General features: G+C 33.6%; 1 protein-coding gene across 3 annotated transcripts in view; it reads left to right on the top strand.

The window, feature by feature from the left end:
• Positions 1–16,802, top strand: part of DNAJC1 (DnaJ heat shock protein family (Hsp40) member C1) — a 366,483-nt gene that overhangs the window by 227,487 nt on the left and 122,194 nt on the right. For all 3 annotated transcript variants that reach the window (XM_060161504.1, XM_060161493.1, XM_060161484.1), the window contains exons 2-6: positions 5,974–6,075; positions 6,572–6,618; positions 13,184–13,349; positions 14,226–14,323; positions 15,301–15,394. In XM_060161504.1, the coding sequence (XP_060017487.1) occupies positions 13,257–13,349; positions 14,226–14,323; positions 15,301–15,394 (285 nt within the window). In that variant the 5' untranslated portion in view covers positions 5,974–6,075; positions 6,572–6,618; positions 13,184–13,256. The remainder of the gene's footprint in view (positions 1–5,973; positions 6,076–6,571; positions 6,619–13,183; positions 13,350–14,225; positions 14,324–15,300; positions 15,395–16,802) is intronic.

Raw genomic sequence — 16,802 nt, 5'->3', positions numbered from 1 at the left:
TTTCAGACTTCACCATTCAGGTAGGAGGTTACCTGTGGGTTTTTCTTAGATGCCATTTATCAACTTGAGAAAGTTTCCTTCTAGTCCTAGTTGAGTGTTTTGTTATTAAATGGTGTTGGATATGCTTTTTCTGCATCAATTGAGATGACTGTGGTTTTTTGTTCTTCATTTAATTAATATGATATATTGATTGGTTTTCATGCACTGAAACACCCTTGCAGTCATGGGATAAATCTCAACTTGGTCATGGTATGTAATTCTTTTTATATGCAGCTGGATGCAGTTTACTAGAAGTTTGCTGAGGAATTTTTGCATCTGTATTCATAAGGAATATTGATCTATAGTTTTCTTTCTTGAGGAGTTTTTCTGCTTTTGGTATCCTTCCTCTATGTTTTGGAAGAGTTTAAAGAGGACTGTGATTTCTTCAAATGTTTGACAGAATTCAGTAGTGAAAGTCATCTAGTTTTGAGGTTTCGGGCATTTCTGTGTAGGACATTGGATTTTTTTGGTTTTTATTAACTGATCAATCTCTTTACTTGTTTTAGGTCTATTCAATTTTTCTGTTTCTTCATGAGTCAGTTTGTGTGTTTCTAGAAATTTGTCTATTTCATCTGGGTTTCCTAATTGGCATACAATTGTTCACAGTATTCTTAGTGTACTATTTGATTTGCTTTTTGTTTCTTTTACAGTAGATCTCTATTTTCTTAGTGTTTGCCATGGAGATTACAACTAATGTTAATTTATAGTAATCTAGTTTGAATTAATAGCAAGTTAGTTTCAATCGTATAAAAAATTTGGCTCCTGTATAGCTGTGTTCCCCTTCCTTATATAGTTATTGTCACAGATTACATCTTTATACGTGTATGCACATAGACGTAGATCTATATTATCATTTTATTTGAGACATAGACATTTATTATTTAAGACATTTATTATTATTGCTTTAATAGTTGTCTTTTATATCATATAAAAAATTGGAGTTACTAACTAGAAATACATGAATATTGACTTTTATATTTATCTATATAGTTATCTTTATCAGTGTTCTTTATTTCTTTGTATGAATTGAGTTACTCCCTGGTATTTTTTTCTTTCAGCCTGAAGGACTCTCTGCAGCACTTTTTGTAGAGCAAGTCTACTAGAAATGAATTCTTATCTTTTGTTTAATTGGAATATCTTAATTTCTCTTTCTTTTTTGAGGAATAGCTTTGCTGGATATAGAATTCTTGCTTAACAGATTTTTTTAAGCACTTTGAATGTGTCATTGCATTAACTTCTGGCCACCATGGCTTCTGATGAGAAATTAGCTGTTAATGTTTTTGAGAATTCCTTGTACATAATGAATCACTCTGCTCTTCTCAGGATTCTCTGTGTCTTTGAACAGTTTGAGTGGAATGTTTCTAGGTATGGATTTCTTTGTGTTTACCCTACTTAGGATTTGTTGAGATTTCTTGGATGTGTATATTCATGTCTTTTATCAAATTTTAGAAGTTTTCAGTCTTTTTTTTTTTTTTTTGCCCTTTTCTCTATTCTCCTTCTTGGACTCTTATTAAATGTATGTTGGTATACTTGGTGGTGTCCCACAGATCTCTTAGGCTCTGTTCATTTTTCTTCATTTTTTTTCTTCTTTTTGCTCCTATTATTGGAAAATCTCAATTGACCTATCTTCAAGTTCATAGATTTTTTTCTTCTACCTGCTCAAATCTGCTTTTGAGCCCCCTCTAGTGATTTTTAAATTTCAGTTATTGTATTTTTCAAGTCCAGAATTTTTCTTTAGTTCCTTTAAAAATTTTATGTCTCTGTTGATATTCTCAATTTGGTGAGACATCATTCTTGTTCTTTCTATTAGTTCTTTGTACATGCTCTTGAGCATATTTAAAACAGTTGATCAAAAGTCTTTCTCCAGTAAATCCAGTGTCTGGTCTTCATCAGGGACAATTTCTCTTAATTCCTTTTTTCTGTGTGTGTGGGCCATACTTCCTTGTTTCTTTGCATACTTCATAATTTTTAATGAGTACTGGACATTTTGAATATATAATGTGGTAATTAGATTATTTTACCTCATCAGGGGTTTTTTTGTTTGTTTGTTTTTTGCTGCCTGTGGTTGGTGTTGTTTGTCTAGTGATTTTTCTGAACTAATTTTGTAAAGTGTATGTTCTTTGCCATGTGTGGCCACTGACATCTGTTTGATTAGCTTAGGGGTCAGCTAATGATTCAGCAGAGATTTCCTTAAAGGTTTGGGACCAGAAACAAACAAACAAAAAAACCTCAAAATCTTTGGCAGTGGGTCCTGCGTATATGTTGGGGCATGCCTTCAACACTCAGCTAGGCAGTTTACAACTCACCCTTAGACTTCACCTGCTGCTTGTATACAGCCTAAAGCTCAGCCAGAAATGAGAATTTAGGGCCGTCTCAGGTGCTTTTGAGCAGCTACTGTGCCTTGGGTGCACACGTGTGGGTCTTCTGGTGGGAGCATTTCAAATCCCATATTCCCCAAAGCATCTCACTTCCCAGTTTTTCCTCCTAAGCCTTTTGTTGTGTCTACTGTTTACCCCAGCTGCCATCCCTTGCCTCATTTGGCACGTGCTGATAAATTTGCCATTAAATGTTTTTGACAAATGTCCTGAACAGTTGCCTCTCTGCACTGGCAGAGATCTGAGCTTAGTAAAATAAAGGTAAGCCCTTTACACAGTCTGTCAGGGAACCAAAAGACAGGCCAGAACAAGCAGCCACAGTTCTTGGAGGACAGAAAAGTCCACTTTGCTTACTCTAACACTAGGAACCCACACCAGTAACTCAGATTGGCATCTTCAGGACCCTTACTGCAAATTAGCTACCTTTTGCTTGACTAAGTGTTTGACTGATTGCTGGAATCCTTTGACTAGTTTGAAGAGTTCAGATTAAGTTGATTCTGACAGGTTTTGCCAGGTTATTTGCTGTTTCTCTTCAGGGACAGGCCCTTGGAGCTCCCTACTCTGCCACTTTCATTGATGTCTCATCACATTTTTTTCAATTTTGACAAACATATTATTTTCATAGGTTGTTGTTGTGGTTTTTTGAGTTTTTTTTAATAAAGAATGACCAGGGACTTCCCTGATGGTCCAGTGGTTAAGACTCTGCACTTCCAATGCAGGGGGCGTAGGTTTGATCCCTGGTCAGGGAACTAAGATCCCACATGCTGTGCGGCACAGCCCCCCACCAAAAAAAAAAACCCCAAAAAGAATGACCATATATCTCTTCTTTACAGAGGTCATCCAAGTATTATGATAATTCATGTCCAGCTTGCCAGAAAACCATATCACATTTAGAAGGAAAAGAATTCTGGCAGTTGAACCCTGTAGATCTCCTGATGTCAACAGTGTTAAAGATGGCCAGTTCACCCATAGTCCTATCAAAATTTTTCTCTGAAAGCCAGAGAGATAAAACGTCTAATTTACTGTGTATGTGAGATGAATGTTCTAACATTCAGGTCTCTAGTAGAAATACGATGTAAAATGTGCCGTAAAAGCCAACATATATCAGGATCTTTACCATTAAAACTGCAGTTGACCATATTCCATTGTAGTTATGTGGATGTTTTCCACATAGTTTATCAGCTCAGTAGGATTGTAGCAGTTGTTCTCACTGCCTTCCCAAAAGCTTTAGCCCTTGTGAAGTGGCTCAGATGAAATCTACTAACTGAATCTAAAGAATCAACAGAGAGAGCTATGATTTTGATGCAATATTTTCTGGGTTTGAATTCTGTTTTCCTCTATTTGCCAGTAGTATGAACTTGAGCAGATTACTTCTTTTTGCCTCACTTACCTCATCAGTAAAATGGGCCTGCTAACAACTATACTTATCTTATAGCTTTGTTATGAGGATAAAATAAGTTAAGATTTATTAAGTAATTAAAATTTAATACATACATAAGCTAGTTTGAGGTGCATCTTGTCTAGAGCATGTCTTTTAGATAGGAAGACCTCTGAGTTTTTCAGTTCTGTCCACTTAGCATGAAACTAATAAGTTCTTTCCACTTATTAGTGAAATAAACCTACTGGGCAGATTCTCAAGAGGAAAATAGGCAGTATTTCTGTGTAGCCTGAGAGGCCCATTTCTAAGTCAGGAGAGAACTGTCTGTATCCACAGCTGGATGCAAAACAAAAACATCAAGTTGGAGAACAGCATCGTATAGTGTGATGGTTTGGGGGACAAGGAGGATGGACCAAGATAGTGGGATATAAAGCTAAAAAGACTGGAAAAGACAGATGATGAAGGTTCTTGGGCATTACTGAAGGGTTTGAAATAGGAGAGCCATCTGGCCACATTCACCCTTACGGTATATACTGCGGCAGAAAAGTGGAGGATTGGGGTCAGCTTGCGAAGACTGGAAGGAGGGAAATGTCTTAGGTGACTGTTACGTAAGTCATAGATGTTCCATAATGAGCATGTATTAATTTTGTAACATAAGCAAATACATACACTTTTATTTTGTAAGAAATCTACTTTTGGAATTTCTCTGTGATATAGTCCCAATTTAAAAAAATCTAAAATTAAAGTCCCAATTAGGGAATGAGAATTCATTTGACACTTGACCTCTTTGCTCAACAAAATCTCCATCACAGAGTTTCAGTAAATAATCATCCTTTTCTGCTACATGCTGCCTATTAAGTATAAGGAACACATCAATTCCATTGAGCAAATGAGAATGGAAATTATAACCATATTACCTGCGAAACTTACTCTGCTAATTTTATAGCTCCTCAGCCCTCCACAAGTCAGAAAAATATTCACACCTAAGTTGAAACTTTAAAGTAGAGTGATTGCCTGGAGCAATAAGCCCCAGAAAATTGGTAATGAAAGTATTGGTTTATAAAAGAGAGCTTGACAAATTGTAGTCTCACTTTGCCTCTTTCCACCTCTGTTTCTTTAACAGCTATTTAGTCCCAGGTACACAGACTTTTGTTATGTTTTCTTTTTTTAGTCATTTGAACTTTTTAGTACATCAGTTTTAGGAATTAATTGAACAAATACTCAGCTAAAAAACAAGATAAAATTTAATAAGCAACTTTATCCTCATTTTGCCCCACTATGAATGTTAGTTTTTGCAATAATTTTTAAATTTAGTGGAGATCAAGTTTTATACCCAACTTAACAGTGTGTTATTTGTTATTGTCGTGTATTTTTTACTGGCCATGTAAAATGATGTTCTCTGAGTTTACACGTACACACGGGATTACGTAAAATTCAACTTTAATATCCACTTAATCCAAAGTACTTTTCCTCAACTATTGTGACCTTTTAAAATATATTTAAACTATGTTAGTAATACATAAATAGTGGGCAAATTTATTTCTGCAAATCAGACTATGGAAACTGAACAGCATTGAAAATAACCTATAAAGTACTAACAAAAAAAGTTAAGGACAATATACATAACTATTTCTAATTATAATTATTTTGGGTAAATGCAAAGTTAACTGCCTTCAAATAGGCATACTTTTTGACATGTGAAATTGAGATTCCATAGGTTGTTGCTTCATGGTAAATTCAATATAAATAGCAATGAAGGAACCACATATGGTAAGCCTGGGCTTCAGACATTGGCTTTAGGATTCTCAGATAAATAAAGACCTTCCTTGAAGGCACACGGATGTATTAATTTTTAATTTGTTTCTTTTTGATCTCTTAATTACTGAAAAAGATTTATTGGTTAATTTTAGGAAGGCAAGTGTTTGAAAAGTTTTGCCAAATACTGTCTTCTTTAAATGAATGTATGGTAATGAAAAGTTAAGAGGAGAGCCAAATTAGATTGAATAATTGTTCAGTCATGTGGGTCAGGCTAGTTGCATAGCCTGGTTGTTAGACTGATTGCTCAAATTACATTGCCTGGGGTCCTGCACTTGGTTGGCTGTCTTCTCAGATCTTAACAAGGTTCTGGGAATTTCTTTTACTGACAAAGTTTGCTTTGTGTTTTTCCCCTCCCCCCCCCAGGATGCTTCATCTGCAGACATTAGAAAAGCATATCGTAAGCTTTCACTAACTTTGCATCCAGACAAGAATAAAGATGAAAATGCAGAAACTCAGTTTAGACAAGTAAGTGAAATATGCTGTTATTGTATATGTATTTTTGTGATAATTTATAAATAAATGTTTATGGTAGAAACAGTAACCGACACGTAGAATATTTCCATTTAAAATGAGATTGTAGTTTAGAAATATAATGTATACGTATTTATTCAGTTTTTTACAAAATATGCTTTTACCAACATTTTTTTATATTAGAATCACTAAATTTTGGGGGGGGTCATAATTGTCATAATTTTCTTGTCTAAATTACAGTTTTTGCTTTTAAAAATCACATGTTAAGATAATTATTAGTTTTGCGTCTTTCAAAAAGATTTTGGTATCAAGCCTTTTTTAACCTCTTAAGGTGCTACCAACAACGTAAAATGTTACTTATAATTAAGATTTTATCTGTTCATTGTATATATGAGTGCATGGGGTTTTTGCATGTGAATTATAGTGTGTTCGTCTCCCTAAGTGATTTCCCTTAGTTGAGATTATTTTTAAAGTAATGCTTTTGTTTTAGTTGGTGGCCATTTATGAAGTTTTAAAGGATGATGAACGAAGGCAGAGGTGAGTGTTCATCTGCTTTTGAATTAAGATGTTATACTTTGATGTCTCAGTTTATAAAGGAGAGAATTGTCTCGTTAAACATTTTATTATGTTAGTATTTTATTTTCGTTCCTTTCAAGATGTGCATTGTTTTTAAAATGTATGTTTATAGGAGAGTTAATTTCTATTGAAAATATTCACTAGGTTGATTCAGTACTTACAGACTTCAGGATCATGGCTTCATTAGCTAATATTTTTAACGTGAGTATCTATGCTCTGGGAAATAAAATTCTACTTGACTTCAAACAAATACCTCTTCATTTTTGATATATCAGTAATTGCTCCTATCTGTGCTTGGGGGGCTTTTTCCCCCCTCTATTTCTTAAATGTTTTGCAATTAGGCGATTAGTGATATTCAAGTTATTACCATTTCTTGGTGTTTCCTCATCCTCAAAATAATAAACCCCATTTGTGAATGAGAGAACAGACTTGTATAAATCTGAAGAAGATAGGAGTAGAAGAAAAATATTTGCTTCTTTCTCCTATTTCTTTTGCCTCCATCCCTTCCCTTCCTCTGCTCCAGTGATTCTGTGTTTAGGGTCGAACGTCAGAGAAGAGGCAGCCACCTCACTTTGAGACTTCTCTGGGCCTCTTTCAGCAGAGTAGTAATGTATTTATACAGTGGTTTATATGCTAGTGACTTAAGAGGAGATTGCAGAGAGACCCCCTTACTCTGCTCTTCTGAATGTTTGGAAGGTAGACACTACTGTGACCGGTTTCAGAGTTTTTTTAAGTCAGACCCACGGTAAGAAATACATTTTGCATCATGCCTCAGGACACACACACACACACAGACACAACTGAAACAAAAATTTGACAAAACACTTATTGTGTGTGAAACAGACTGATGTTTTCTATTCTAGGCTAGTCTAGACCAGTCTTCTTTCTTTTTAAAAACAATGCTGATTGTGGTCCACTAAGTTGGTTTCAGGAGATATTAGTGAGCTACAATCTGTAGTTTGAAAACAGTGCTTTACAGTAAGAGTACCTTTAAAGAAAAAAGTAGGTATTTGAGATTTTAGGCTAACGCCAGCCTAAATATCTGTATCTCTCTATGGAGGCTAATATATCTTAAAGACAATCCAAAACAGTATGCAATGTGACCTTCTGAATCTTTCTTCGGATGTATTACCTGGAATTATTCTGTATCCTACAATATCAGCTGCCACTCTTGGTTCTCATCTTAACTCTTTAATTTGAATACCTCAGTTTGTCAGATTGCAAAGCAAGGACTCAGTATATTCTCTTGACGAGTTCTTTGCTTTATAATAAGGGGCTGGCATTGGTCCAGATACCATAGCAGACATTCCTCTGGTTTGAGATAATCCATAGTGTTGAAAGAGTCCTACGAGTGTGTTGAAAGCAGTGTTGGTCATTCTGTGCATATTTTCTAGTTGGTTTCTCTCACTGAGCCCCTAGTTTTGTTTCACACATCAAGAACGTGTCTGTAAAGATAGCTTTATTTAGTCTCTCTACATCTTTGGCATCAGATTTTGCCTTTTTGTTTGTTGTTATTTTAAAAGTCAGTAAACTTTGTAACAATTTCTTCCAATTACCGAAATTATTTATATCTTTTCAGAACAAATCACTTCTCATGTAAAAATTGTTTCTTCATTAACATAGACTCACCTAACATTTTCTTTTTAGGATTAGTTTCCTTTGCATTTATTATAGAGTGTTAGTAGAAAAAAATGGATCTGACAGTTACACAAACAGCTGTAGTATTTATACCCCTTGAGGCACAAGTAACTCTTTGGTAACTGGTTTTCCTTGAGGCAAAAGTCTTAGCTAATCAAGCTGAGAATCATTCCTCTAAAGCTTGCGCCTGAGGCCAGGTGACCTATGAGTATTTAAACATATAGGAGAAATGCACCTCTACAGACAATTATCTAATGTTTATAATTCCTTTAGAAAAAAAAAACCCATAGTTTTATCTTCTGAAAGAAGATTGTCTTATACCGATATTTAAAAATGCTCTTTGGTATCACAATTATTTATTATAAATATTCATTAAATAAGTAATGTGTAACTTCCAGGAATTTGTAATTTGGAAAATTGTCATAGACATTTTTATCTATTTATTTCCCTTACAAATAATTGTATTTTCACTGAAATCAGGTGCATTTAAAAAATTTTGATAGAAAAGAGAATAGCATTGAAATAGATAAAATAACAAACTGGGTAACCTTTTTTTTTTTTTTTTTTAAGGAATAGGCAAATTTTATTTTTTTAAACAGCCTTATTTAGGTATAATTTGCATACCATAAATGTTACCTATTTTAAGTGTACAATTCCATGATTTTTAGTAAAAATACCTATTTTAAGTGTACAATTCCATGATTTTTAGTAAAGTTACAGAGTCGTGCAATCCACAACCAGTGTTAGACCATTTCTGTCACCTCAGAACATTCCCTCAAGTCCATTTGCAGCCATTTCCCATTCTGATCCCAGCCCCAGGCAATCACTGATCTCCTTTATGTGTCTATAAATGTGGTTTTTTCTGGACACTTCATATTAGTGAAATCATCTAATATGTAGTCTTTTGCATCTGACTTCTTTCTATTATCAAAATGTTTTTGAGGTACATCCATATTGTAGCATATACCAGTAGTTCATTCTTTTTTATTGCTGAATAGTATTCCACGTTCCACTTTTGTTTATCCATTCACCAACTGATAGACATTGAGGTCGTCTCCACTTCTTGGCTATGATGAACAACGCTGCTGTGAATTATCACACACAAGTCAGTGTGAATGGATAGTTTTCATTTCTCTTGGGTAGATTCCTAGAAGTATAATTGTGAATAAACTTTTAAGCTTTTTTTCCCTCCCAAAGGCATAGACTATAGCATGAAAAAAGGTTTTCCTGGTTCTTGTAGGGGAGATTAATATAGAAGTCTTCTGAACTCCTTAGGTAACTTGCTTATTTTAGGAAATAGCAGCTCAGCTATGTTCTGACATAAATTTCTATCCAAGTGCCCTGAGTGTTAGCTGGAATAAAGTACTGAGTAGATCCTAATCACTACATATATACACTAGATTGTGCTTTAGTAATATTAGTATATTTACTTTTGTTTAAAATCTATTTTAAAATTTTACCAGTATTCTTTTGCTAATCCTCTTGTGCAACTTAAAATTTTTTTGTCTATTTTATGGTACTGTATTTGTAAAAGTTCAGTGTATTTTTTTAGTTTACTAAGTAAAGTCACATTTTATATACAAATCCAATGGAAAGTATAGTTTTCTCAGCTTTAATCTGTGAAACTTTTACAAATCCATTACCTCCTTATTGTAAATTTGATTACAGGTGTGTTTGAATAAAAATAAACATTAACCTGAGAATAAGAAATCTATCTTAGTACCTTCCCTAATTAGGAGATATTATAAGACACATATTATATACAATATATAAAGTGCTGTGTACCACAATTTTTGGCACATATGTACATTTTATAAAGGAGAATAAGATCAATTAATTTAAGCTTGTTTCCTGTTTATGATCTTTGTACAATTAATTTTTATTCTTTAGTTTCAGTATGTGACCTAAGTAGATGTTGTTACTCTTTTAAGCTAAAAATTCTAACTTTTTACAATGGGAGATTCACAATTTAGGCAAATGCTAGAATTATTTCAATATTCATTTTCATAATATACATGTTTTCTATTTTAATTTCATAGTTACTATTTTGGTCTTCAAAGCATGCTAATAATATTTTTAATTTACATACTTTTTTTTCTTCTGGTAATTTAAACATTTTTATATTTACTTTCCAATGTTTGTATTAGGCTAAATATATTTGATGAATTGCAGACTATAGAATGGAACTCACATAATTATGTAACCATTATTATGTTCATCATAGGCATTTTAAGAAAATCAAATGATGTAAACATGTATTAGGCCATAGGTAGAATTGATGAATGTTTTCATTTCTAATTAATACCTCCATATGATTTTTTACATTAGTGATATTTTTGTCATAGAAATTTACTTCTGTATTTTCTTGTAATATTCATACATGTGTACATTCTTAATCTGATTTTAACAAATTGTTAAGAGCAGTTTGTATGAGCTTAATTATTTTAAGTGTTATGTGTTAAATATAGAAAAGGCATAACAGTGATGTTTTAAATTTTATATGTTGTCAACACAACATTTTTTTCTTAAATAACTTATGAATATAATGTCTGTGTATATTTTAAGAAATACCTTTATTTTTTCAGTGTTTCAGGAAAGCAGTGATTTATCTTTTAACAGCATATATTCTAAAAAGTGAACTATAATAGAAGCTATCTTCCCTTAAAATGGCCAGTCGTGTGAGCCATAATGTTCATTGATAGTAAAATCAATAGAGCATTGATTCTAAGCTTAATCCTTGGAGACTGTTGTTTAGAGTGGCAGACGTAGCCTAGTAAATATCTAATTTTGTTTAATGTGTTCAGTGCGTAAGGTTTTGCTATCTTGAATTTAGCTGTGCACTAACAATTTATATGTGGGGTAGAAAATAGTAGCTATTAACAGACACATAGCATTTCAAAGATGATGGTGATAAAATATTTGATACGAGATTCACAGCTATGAGCTCAGCTGGGTTTTCTTCCAGTACAGTTTAGATCTAAAACAAATTTAACACTTAGCAATGCTCTTAGGGAATTGTCGCCACTTTCTTAGATGTTCTTTATTAATAGCCACACTTTTTACTTGAAGTTATTTCATGGGAGAGATGAACTGAAAATAATTATTTTAATATTCTGCCTTTTTTCCTCAACAAATCTGAAGTAGAATGTAGATTCAGAATAAATTCAGGACTTCATTCACTGGACTTCATTCAGATGTTGTAATCTTGCATTATACCACTTGAAACCTTTTTGCCAATCCATTTCTAATCTAAAATGAGTCCGTTTTTACAGAAATAGATTTAAAGATACATTTTTTGGACAGGAATGATAACTTTTGATGAAATCGTGTTATTATGTCTTGATATTAGTGTTCAAGAATTGCTATGTAAATATCGAAAAAGGAATATTTAACATCAAACTTCAGCCCAGCTACTACACAACCATATTTTAATTAGCAGATTCTTGTATACTACACAGTTTGCCTGCCTTTAAGAGTTTAGTACCACTAATGTCCTTTGCTTTGAACATTGGTTATTCTGATCTGCCATTATTATTAATAATCTAAGTTGATCCTAAAAGTCACGTTTTCTAGATAGCCTGATAAAATATATTTTGAATTTATAACCAATATTTTTTGTACCAAAAAAAGAAGTTGCCTGTAATAAATCCTCTGCTTTATTTTTTTAAGCATATCTCCAAGGTATCAATTTAATAACTATCAAAGTAGCTACTGCAGTTGTTGCATTTAAATTGATTTACATGTCAAGACTGGCAGTTTAGCAGCTGCGCTATTATTCCTAGATCGGTCAATTTACTTGAGAAAAACCTACTACTGAGTTCTACTGACCTGCCTGACAATATAGGCCCTATTTCTATTCCTGTAATTAGGCCTGCGACTAACTCAGAATATTTTTAATTAAAATATTTTGGTCAATGTGTTGCACCAAATTAGGCCTTTCAGTGAAGATTTAATTCTGGAAATAGTGTGATTAGAATATTTAATGAGATGTGTTGAACTAAGATTAACAGGTTGTGTGTTTTGAACATTGTTTGTGTGTGACCATTTTGAGTTTTACAATCATAAATGTTATTCCTGATTTTTAACCTTAAAAATATATGCCTCAATAACTGTCTGACGGGTAAATTTAAATTCAGTTGAAATTTCCTTCTAAAGAAAGCAGATTTAAAATGCATCACTAGGAAAGCTGTTATTTGTTATGTTCTTCCCTTTCAGCAAAGCCAAAAAATGAGGAAATTGCCACTTAAATGTTTACAAATAAACAGTTTTATCGAGAAATTGGTTGTTTCCACATCTCCTAATTTGGGAATTTTTTATTCTCTAAAGGAATGTGACCAACATAAAATTAAAAAGTGCTCACTTTATAGGCTCTTTATGTCATTAAGAAGCTTTGATAAAATGATAGATATTTCAACCTTGAACCCTTGTAAAGGGGTGGAAATAAAAGCACTGACTAGAAAATTTATCCTGATTTTGATTCCATTAATATATAATTCATGGTAGCAAATAGAGCTCTTATCTTGATTTTCTCCCATTGAGAGCCTTCCTCTTGTTGCTGACTTTCATGGCGGGGCCCCTCTGCAGCCTGCAGTGGAGAGGTGGACTCTGGCTCCTTCAGCCTAGCTGCCATTACAGGAGTCACATCACTGGGGTTTAAACACACAGGGTCTGGGATCCACAGCAGATCACTGTGTGCCTTTTTGAAGGCTGTCTGTGATTGGATACAATGTTTTGATTTATAGGCCATTGTAATGCTGATAATCTATATAAATGTTATCTCTTCTGGAGAAATTCTTTTCTCTTTCCTCTTTTTACATATAAGTACAAATAAAGTTTTTTGTTTTTATTTTAAACTCCCTATGAAAAACTGTTATATTTGCTGCTGTAGGTATGATGATATTCTGATCAATGGACTTCCAGATTGGCGACAGCCTGTATTCTACTACAGGCGGGTGAGAAAAATGAGCAATGCTGAGCTGGCATTACTTTTGTTCATAATTCTCACAGTGGGTCATTATGCTGTGGTTTGGTCAATCTACCTGGAAAAACAACTGGTAAGTACTGGTAATAAATCAAATGATCTAGCCTCCTTAATTTTATATGGAATTTCAGACATTTATTTTTTCAACTGATAAAAATTTCAACTTTTCTGTATATACTCCTTATTCTAATATTTTTTGTACTCAGCATTTAGTATTTGATATGTTTCTATTTCAAGAATCCATGACATAAGAAGAAAATGTTTCTTTTCAAAAATGTGGCATTTGAGTTTGTTACAAAATTTTGTGAAGGCTCAAATATCTAGCTGAAAATTAGAAGGTAGAGCTATGTCTTCTTAATTGTCACCTTCCAGATACACATATTTTTTATGTAAAATGATTTTAGAAATTTTTGTGTCGCAGGCCCTTACATAAAGAATGATTATTTTAAAAGCTTTTAACTCAGTAAAACTTGAAATCAGTATAAGTTTATAATTTCAGAGATCAGTTGGTTAAAAAATATTACATTTTTCTTAGCCTAATATACTACTACATAGTTTATTCTGCTATGGGCTTTTATTTATATGCTAAAGATAAACATATTTATCAGTATTCATGAATTAGCATCTGTTTACTCATTCTTTTTGAAGTGACATTATTAAAGTTGGATGAATGAGAAAAAGTAAGTTGAATGCCTTCTCTTCTTAGAAAACTTTGATTGCTATGGAGATACACATGACTGACAGTGCTGAACTTCATGTGTGTTTAAGGACTGGTTACCATGGCAACAGTTATTGTTAAAGATTGATGATTTTACTTAATCATGTTGGACCCTACATACATTTGCATAAATGTTCTTCTATAATGTTTACCCTTCACAGAAGACTCTTGATAACATTTGAAGAGTACATGTTAATGATAACCTGTAACCATAATTTTTTCCACATTAAGGATGAACTGCTTAGTAGAAAAAAGAGAGAAAAGAAAAAAAAGACAGGCGGCAAGACTGTGGATGTATCAAAACTTGGTGCTTCAGAAAAAAATGAAAGGTGGGAGCATATAAAAACATTTTATAATTCAAAATTGTTTTAAAATATGTCTTTAATGTGATTCAACTTCATATGTATATCCATTTCGGATATGCTAACATTTACATCTGTATTCAGTTTATAAAAGACTAATACTGTGCCATAGTTTATGAAACACATTCTAATCTTAAGCAAAAGTTCTACAGGTTTTTCCCTTTGTAAAGTGTTCATATATATTTACATAATTAAACCCCTGAATTCTTGTTATTTGAAAATTTTATACTGAACTTTAGAAACGAAGTATTACTAGAAGAGTCTATCACTGTAGTGTTTAGCTCAGGAGTGACAGTATGTAGAGAGACAGTGATATGCAGCACACTCAAAGAGATACTACCATTTCTTCTATTGATTCATAGGAAGAAATAAAGGGTTTAAATAGTTCACACAGCAGGGCAGGAACTGGATCAATGTGAGATGGAGATCAGAGACTATTCTGCCTGTCTTCTGTTCTGATGACATCAGTGAGTAATGCTTCAGTGAACTGCAAATGACATTAATTTTTATGTATTGGTTTGTTTATGCTACAGTCTTCATATCTGCTTGTCAGCACTTGGGGACACTCTGATGATGTTTAGTCTTTTACCGCTAAGTAATCATAAGGTCTAAGAATTCATTTTGCCAAACTGATGAAAAGTCCAGGTTAGAAACAGGGCTTTTGTTTCTTTATCTTTATAACTTGATTACAAGTCCCCTTCCCCAAAATCTTAACCTAGATTCTCTTACTTATTATACATAATTGCATTTGTTGTACTAATATATTTTATGATAGAATACTTCAGATTAAGTGATAACTGTCATAAATATTTCATTGAAAAACTTCTTCCTTTGTTGAAATAGCCATTCAAAACAGAATTCATGATTATTATAAAAATATTTTTGTCTGTCAACTTTCTTTCTATATTTTGCTTCTTTATTTTTGCTTTTTGTTTTCCCTTTAGATTACTGGTGAAACCACAATGGCATGATTTGCTCCCCTGCAAGCTGGGAATTTGGTTTTGCCTTACACTAAAAGCATTGCCTCATCTAATCCAGGTAAAATGTACCTCTTTCTTATAATATTAGATGCTTTCACTTTAATTATTCATGAAATAATTTATGCCTGCTATCTGAATGCTGAATATACAGTAGATGCTTCCTAATGCTGATTGAATGAATAGTATAAGTATAAATGTAATTTAGAATAGTTCTAAAATTTATTTAGGTATCTATCCCTATAACTGTCTCTTTTTTTTTCCCTATAACTATCTCTTACACTGCTTTTATAACACCTTAGAATTCCAAGACACTAAAAAAAAGGAAAAAGCAATACTATCTTTTTTTTTTTAACATCTTTATTGGAGTATAATTGCTTTACAACGTTGTGTTAGTTTCTGCTGTATAACAAAGTGAATCAGCTATATGTATACATATATCCCCATATCGCCTCCCTCTTGCATCTCTCACCCTCCCTATCACAGCCCTCTAGGTGGTCACAAAGCATCGAGCTGATCTCCCCGTGGGATGCAGCTGCTTCCCACTAGTTATCTATTTTACATTTCGTAGTGTATATATGTCAATGCTACTCTCTCACTTCGTCCCAGCTTACCCTTCCGCCTCCCCGTGTCCTCAAGTCCATTCTGTACGTCTGCATGTTTATTCCTGTCCTGTCCCTAGGTTCATCAGAACCTTTTTTTTTTTTTAGATTCCATATATATGTGTTAGCATATGGTATTTGTTTTTCTCTTTCTGACTTACTTCACTCTGTATGAGAGACTCTAGATCCATCCACCTCACTACAAATAACTCAATTTCATTTCTCTTTATGGCTGAGTAATATTCCATTGTATATATGTGTCACATCTTCTTTCTGATAGATTATTATTCTTTTTATGGTTTTCAGTTTTGTAATTTTTACTTCTTTTTTTTTTTTGCGGTACATGGGCCTCTCACTGTTGTGGCCTCTCCCGTTGCGGAGCACAGGCTCCGGATGCACAGGCTCAGTGGCCATGGCTCACGGGCCTAGCCGCTCCGCGGCATGTGGTATCTTCCCGGACCGGGGCATGAGCCCGTGTCCCCTGCATTGGCAGGCGGACTCTCAACCACTGCGCCACCAGGGAAGCCCGACTTCATTTTTTTTAACATCTTTATTGGAGTATAATTGCTTTCCAATGGTGTGTTAGTTTCTGCTTTATAACAGAGTGAATCAGCTATACATATACACGTATCCTCATATCTCCTCCCTCTTGTGTCTCCCTCCCACCCCCCCATCTCACCCCTCTAGGTGGTCACGAAGCACCGAGCTGATCTCCCTGTGCTACGTGGCTGCAGCAATACTATCTTTAGGACAGATATAAAAGCGATAAAAATTTAATCATTTAAGGCATATCCAGTAAAAAAGAACAAAGCTCAAATAGTTTGTCACCATGTTTTAATAGCATTTAAGTACATAGTGTGGAAAAAA

Source organism: Lagenorhynchus albirostris, chromosome 1 (genome assembly GCF_949774975.1).
Source record: "Lagenorhynchus albirostris chromosome 1, mLagAlb1.1, whole genome shotgun sequence".
In the NCBI taxonomy this organism is placed as follows: domain Eukaryota; kingdom Metazoa; phylum Chordata; class Mammalia; order Artiodactyla; family Delphinidae; genus Lagenorhynchus; species Lagenorhynchus albirostris.
Note: the sequence above shows the minus strand (reverse complement) of the source record. Positions and strands in the feature narration are given on the sequence as shown.